A 7,567-nucleotide genomic window follows, 5' to 3' on the forward strand; every position below is an offset into this window, starting at 1 on the left:
TCTTCCATTTAAATACATTGTGAAGATAAATTCTGTTCGATTCAATTCCGCTAAGTGGGAGAGGGCCTCAAGCATGCCTAGTCTCTGGACTGGAGAAAAAGAGAAACAGAAAGGAAAGAAAAAAAGTCGAAAAAAAAAGAAAGGGAAGCTCAAAAGGAAACGAAAAAGAACATTTAAATGTAGAAAGTTAATAAAAATTAACTCTACTTACCAGTCACTGTAATTCTTGGCACAGAATCCATTTGTTCCTCCTGCTGAGGATTCTCACTCGGTGTCTGCAGAGTATTTTTAGAAACATGTTCAGATTTTCTTGTAATTTGTTTCTTTGGACAGTTATGCTTTTCTTTATCCGATGCAATGCAAAATAACGCAGTGTTACAGAATGGGCATTTATATGAAATCAATCTTTTTCCTTGTGGTAGTTTGGCAACATTTGTATAGTGATTACTACTACTTGTGTGTTCATACCAAACATCCTCTGACTCGACTTCAAAGTCACAAATTAAACAATGGAAAACATATTCCTCCTCTTCTGGAGTTTCTCTCTCCTTTGGAATCAAAGCTTTCACAAGAGCTTCCTGTGCATTTCCTGAATGCATATTTGATTGCATAGATTCCGATCTCATTGTCTCACAATCATCCTTGTTCTGACTTGGAGATGACATCATAATTTTGACGGAGGTATTCATGTGGGCTTTCCCACGAATATGATCCAGGACATTTTGAGCTACGAAGGCCAATACAACTCCACAACAAGTACAATATAGAGTTTTACTAGTGTCAAGCTTGAAGAATACCTCGTGTGTACGAGCAGAAGCATGCAAATTCTGCCATATATCATTTGCAACTCTCATTAATGATTCATTCATTTCTTTGGTTTCTGTTGCCATTATTGCTGTCTGATGGGATTCCCCTATAACATGGCTCAACACATCACTTTCTGCCATCTGCGTACCGCAAGGACGACAGTGAAATATTTTCCCACTGGAGAGATAAATATTAGACAATCTGCCCCCTTCAGCTTTGAATATTTCTTCCCATATGCTTTGAATGTTGGGTGGTGTTTGTGCCTGTTTCCTATTGGCATTCTTCTTTTGGTTTGTCAGTCCTAATTTCATCTGATGGATACTTCCCTGTACATGAGACACCACACTTGCTACATCAATCTTTTTAAGGCAGAGTGTACATCTGAAATTGTTCAAAGAAATCATGTGTATATTGTTCTTCTTTCCACCTTCTAGTTCTCTGACTTTCTTCCATAAAAGTTCAATATTGACTGCTGTTATCGATAAATTTTTTATGTGCTTCTTTCCTATAACATGTCGTTCAACAGATACACTACCAATCAATAATGCCTGGCACACAGTACAGCGAAATTTATTGTTTCCAAGGCTTACTATGTTTTGGAATTCCGTATTTTGCTCATCTGAATCTTGCCCTCCTTCTTTTATTTCATCCAAATCGTATGATTCTTCCAGTTCTTGCATGTCATTTCCACAAGCTACGTCATATCCTTCATCACAAATGTTATCAACAGACCCAACAGAATTGGTGTCTTGAAGACAATCAGAATTTTCCTGACTCCTTTCCTTTTCAGTCTGTGCCTCTCCATTGTTTTGTACTAATGATGAAATCTCTTTGGAAAACGAGGGATTAGCCTTTTTTATTTTGCCTGTATGCAAAGCTCTCTGTAAAGCTGCCAGTGCTTTCTGATGTCTACTTCCCTTTATATGCTCGTCTATATTTTTAACATTAGGCAAGTCTTTGTTGCAAAGATGACATTTGGCTTTAGAGTTCTTTATAACTACATGGTCTACATGGTTATATTTCTTATATTGCTTAGTTAACTCATAACTTTTATCATTTTTATTTTCTGTATGTTCCTCTTCTTCAGATTCTGAACTTTCTTGCAATATATTATCATTCTGCCCATTTCTATGACAATAAGAAGACATTTCCCAGTCACAATTTAATGTAGATGTGGGATTGTGAGACACTGGATGTAAAGAAGAAACATCTTCTGAAGCTTTATGTCTGAAGAATTTATCGTCTGTACAAAAAGAATTATTGGTTTTCGAGTCATTAGTTACCATGTTAAGCGTCTGGCTAGAATCAGAACTTGAAACATTTGATTTTACTTCAGTGTCTTCACATGCATCTTCCACTCTCGATATCATCAGATTTTGCAACTCTGTTTGAATTACATCCATCTTCCCTTGTTTAGATATACAGTAGCATCAATTTGCACTCTATTGCCGTTATTTGAAGGAACTATAGATATCCAATGCATAACAACATTTTATATACATCACTGACTGCTTATGTTTACAGTAAAAGGCATTCTTGTGCTTCAAACCAAGTTAAATGTTACACCCTATAACAAAAAAGTCTATGATAATATAAATGTTTTAAATTATTTTCAATATCAGAAAGTAGAACTCATAAATATTTTAAAAAGTTATTTCTTATATTGAAATTTATAATATATAGACCTACCAGGAACAATTAACTGAAGTTTAAGACAAAATATCATGCACTTAAATCTTTTTATCTTGATCTGACTACAGATATAAGGCCTAGTCACTGCTCTATTGCATCAATATCACGAGAATTATTAAATTATATATCAGTAATAAGCTATTATATCAAAGGATATTCATTTTTGATATGTACAAACTTATACGACATGTAACACTATTTACTACTGACACACAACTGCAACAAAATCAGTTTTCAATTTATGTACCAGTATGTTCTTATATAGACAACTTTCGAGCACAGTTTAACATAATTCCAAATTATTACGCAAAGTGTCCAAATTCTTCACGTACATGAAACAATCTATTAGTGAGCATTAATTTATATTATCAAATACCGATATTTCAGTTTGTGTTATATATATTTTTACAAAAATCTAGAATATAATTTTACAAACTAAGAAGGTAATACAGTAACTATATCTCACCCAGTTAATGCTTAAAAGTTTCTACTTTGATAGAAAAATTATTACTCTGTAACCCAGTTCACATATAACAGATTGCTCAGTCTTATACAGTAGATTGCAAATTAATCCAAACACGACATATTTTTACATTTTCTGTCATTGTTGGCCTCACAGCTGCTCATACTGCTTTAATTGACATCTGTAGTAAGTGTAATTCCATTGTTGAATGTCTGTCATTATTTTTTTTATTATATGTGACATTTTGCCTGTCGTTTTGTAGGCCTACTTATAAACATTTCAGTTGTGTTGAAGACTTAATACTGCAATCCTGTGTACATTCTGTCATCTTCACAAATGGATACAACTCCACGAAAATGGTCTAAAATTATAACATTAGCAGAGCATTCTTCTATGATACAGAGGCAAATTGCTGCAGAATGTCACATCGGTTTGGATACTGTTAATTCGATCATAAAACGATACGGGGAGACTGGATCCATCACACCCCAGAAAAAAGGAAACTGTGGCCAGAAAAGGAAGACTTCACCTGCAGATGATCGTTTAATTGTCAGGAAAAGTAAATTAAATCCTAGACTAACTGCTGTCGACTTAACCCGCGAGTTATTGGCTGCCACTGGGGCGAATATTCACGTCACAACAGTGTGGCGTAGGCTTTTGGAAGCTGGACGAAGGGCTCATAAGCCTATTAAGAAGCAACTGCTAACCCCTGTTATGTGCAAAAAACGCTTAATGTGGGCAAAATTACATCAACACTGGACAGTGAATGACTGGAAGAATGTACTTTTTTCCGATGAGTCTCATTTCGAGGTCCATGGCCACCGTGTTTCTAGTAACAGCAGCTCATCTCCAACAAGTACCCAAATACCCCCCTAAAGTAATGTTTTGGGGTTGTTTTACACATGAAGGGCCTGGAGCATTAATACCTATGAAGGGAATGATGAATTCTGACAAATATATTCACTTATTGGAAACCAGAATCGTACCCCAGCTGCAAAAATCATTTCCGGATGGCAGAGGTGTGTTCCAACAAGACCTGGCACCATGCCATACGTCTCGAAAAACTACAGAATTCTTCAACAAGAAGAATATTCAGGTACTCCCCTGGCCAGGCAACTCACCCGACATCAACCCCATTGAGAACTTGTGGTCAATTTGCAAAAGAAGAATGCAAAAAATGGATTGTTCTACAAAGGAGAAGATGATTTCTGCCCTCATTGGTGTATGGTTTCGCAATGAAGAAATGAAGAATATTTGTGGGAAATTAGTGGAATCCATGCCAAATCGTCTCACAGCTGTTATTAGGAACAAGGGAGGCCACATAGATTACTGAGGTATGTCTTAGATCCTTTTTTTTTATCCCGTTCGAGTGTTTTTGCATAAGTAATTACATTGTTCGGATTAATTTGCACGCTATTGTAGGCTTTGACGGCAACAACTTTTATCAATTTCACTATGCTGCCATCTAGCTATGCATAAGAAGTCACGTTATAACTCTCATTTGAATTGCGTGAAGCAACTGTACTTTCATCTAGCAGTTGTTCCCAATCGACGGTGGCGATCCTGGTGGTTGTTCTCTTCCACATATTACCGTTTTTAACATGGGGATGGCTATCTGTTATATATGTGATTAGGGTCTATAGAAACGAAATAAGAAATAGTTACTGGTATGCGGTATATCAATTAGATAACATTATCACACTGGTATATCTTTTGAAAGGAAAATAATCATTATGGTACAACAGAATAGACATAAGTTACTTCTTAAGAGCTAAGAAAATTGATATTGTCAGGAAATTCCATTTCTTTTCTTTTTCTTTTTTTTTTTTTTTGCGCTATGCAAATTTCAAATGTTAAATTTTTGTAATATTGCATTCCTGACAGATTTTAATGCTCCTTTAAGTATAGCCCCACAAAGATCTTTAACATATTAAGTATCCTAACCTTTCATTGTACCCATCTTGATCTATCTAATTTTTAATACGATATAATTAAATGTACTATCTTTACTGGCAGCACTAGTGAAACAAGTAATTTTAATACTAGCCTGTAGTCTCAATAAGATACAGTTGACCTATTAAAAACACATACAATTCTGAAACGGTAATTTTATAAAATTTGTTGTTTAACTTTCGATTTTTTTTGTACTTATGTAGCCTTACATCGTATCTTCACAATAGCCTGCATTAGGCCTGCAATCTACAGAACATCCTTTTGGGTAATTTCATAGAAGTGGTATACTGCATACAAAGGCAAACCACGAAGTACATTTCAATGGCATCATGCTTAAGATGCTACGGTCTATGCTGAAGAATACAAAAAACCACTTTAAATTAGTTTTCAAAATGTTGTTCATAATTTATGTAGTTGGTAGTTTCCAAATGTTGTTAATAATTTAGGTAGTTGGGTAGAAAAGGCCTACTATTATTATTAAGTGCCAGTGGTGATTTGGGAGCGACCGGTACAAGTGGGAGGGGGTGGTAACCTCCCCCCCCCCCCAACAAACACAAAATTACATTCCGAATTAGATTGAGATATGGTTAATACAAACATTACTTTGCTAGATAGAACACAGAACTGAAGTTGGTTCGAATCTCGGCTAAGTCAAAGATAAATGTGAAGTGTAAATTGAAATAAGTGTGTGTCTAATGCCTACTCACTTCACTTGCGTGATTCGAGTTCCGCATACTGCAGATAGATGGCAGGACTGTGACCCTTTTCAAGTTTCACACCACTTCGGCAGGCCAAGTTATGTATGATGTGTATCTGTGAAGAATTATGTCGTGTACTAGGGTGAGTGTATGTGTAAGTAGTGTCGGGAATGGGTGATGATGATGATGAAGGCGAGGAAGGAAGAAGGGGAAACATGGTAACAGCATGTAGCCTACTCCTGTTGAATAGCACCAAGGGGGCCGCCAGACTTGATGTCCCCATCCGAAGGACGAATCACTATCAACGTTAACATATAAAAGTTATACTTAAGAGAAACTAGCGTACGGGAATCTCAAATGATTTTACATAACTTGTATTGTATTTCTGGTTCGGAGAAAATAGCTACTCGTCTTTTATGAATATAGTACTATGGCTCTCTTAAGTATTACCGCCTTACTGCCAGGTTAAATAAATCATTATTATTATTATTATTATTATTATTATTATTATTATTAAATATTAAAGTTCATCTCCACAAAAAAAAAAAGATCCCCCCCTACAAATTCCACTGTTTTCACCTTCAAAATCACCTCAACTTCCCGTGCGCTAGTTTCGCCTATTCTTAGCCCAAGATATGAAAAAAAAAAAAAAAAAAGAAAAAAAAATATATATATATATATATTTGTATTTCTATTAGCTATACATTATTTTGACCGACATTACTAAAGACATATCGTCCCACACAAAACAATTCGTTTATATGCACATCCACAGCAATTGGAATTTAGTAGTCTACACCATTTCTATGAAATTACCAATTGTTCAAATATATCCTGTACACGTATTTTTTAAGTTCGAATATGACACAGTTTCGTAATTTGCCGCTGTATTGGTAAATCCAGCATCAAAGTGTTCACACTGACAATATGCCTCAGCCTACATTCAGATTTGGTTAGGTTGGTTAGATTAGGTTAGGAATGACAAAAGTCGCATTATAAAATGAATAATTATTTCTTTCCTTGATTAGTAGCTTCTAATTTCCATGTGCATTAGCAACAACACTGATTTACAAAGGTTTGCACTCTATTTATAAATCGACGTTGTATGTCAATTTGTTCAGCAACAAATATACTCAAGATGCATAAAATACTTGTAATGGGTGACTGGACGAAAGAAAAATCACTAAATGATCGAAGTTCTCCGCACACATTAATTCTATCAAATTTACTGAAAATCATCAATACAACCGATATAACACATCTTGATCATGTACGGGGAATTACCGAGATAATTTCTTAGTCTCTTGAAAACTGTAATATACGAATATAATAATTTATTTTTTAAATGTATCATTGTTGAAATTAACAACTTGCATTCAAATCGCGTTTTGTTCACTTTGTGTTGACATTTGGAAGTGTTTTGATAAATGCAAACAAGAAACGAAACAAAAGATCCGAAATGGTTTGTCATCAGTATAGAGGTTATTATTCACCTGAATATTAAAGTTGAACCATCTTTCGAAATATAAAATAATTTCATCACCAGTAATGGAAAAAATTTCATCCTAGTAATGGGAAAAGTCCAAATTACACATCTTCCAAATAATCCACCATTGCTCTCTCATTTATAGAACGATACAAAGTGTACTGCGTAAAATGTCTTTTATGACATTAAGTCTGAATTCCACTATTAAATAATAACTAGGAATTTATGTATTATTCAAATAAACACTTCGAAATCAAGTATCTAGTACCTACTAACAATGGGATTCTGTCACATAAACTTTTTAATAGTTTGCATTCAATACATCGATATGTTGGCAATGCTTGTCATTCTGCCAAGAAGCACCTGAATAAAAACAATGTTGGTACTACCACAGTCTAGTATATACAGTCACGAAGCTTGAGTTGTTGAGGGTACTAGGAACAATATACTGTGCCGGTAATATTTGGA

General features: G+C 34.9%; 1 protein-coding gene across 4 annotated transcripts in view; it reads right to left on the minus strand.

Moving 5' to 3' along the window:
* Positions 1-7,464, minus strand: part of LOC138702888 (uncharacterized) — a 24,523-nt gene extending 17,059 nt beyond the window's left edge. Inside the window, exons 1-2 of one of the 4 annotated variants that reach the window (XM_069830267.1) lie at positions 7,372-7,464; positions 212-2,374 (exon numbers count right to left, since the gene is read on the minus strand). In XM_069830267.1, coding sequence (XP_069686368.1) covers positions 212-2,210 — 1,999 coding nt within the window. In that variant the 5' untranslated portion in view covers positions 2,211-2,374; positions 7,372-7,464. Of the gene's footprint in view, positions 1-211; positions 2,375-7,106 lie in introns of all 4 variants that reach the window. The other 3 variants (XM_069830266.1, XM_069830265.1, XM_069830269.1) reach the window with 3 other exon arrangements.
* Positions 7,465-7,567: the final 103 nt, after the last annotated feature.

This window comes from Periplaneta americana, chromosome 7 (genome assembly GCF_040183065.1).
Source record: "Periplaneta americana isolate PAMFEO1 chromosome 7, P.americana_PAMFEO1_priV1, whole genome shotgun sequence".
In the NCBI taxonomy this organism is placed as follows: Eukaryota; Metazoa; Arthropoda; class Insecta; order Blattodea; family Blattidae; genus Periplaneta; species Periplaneta americana.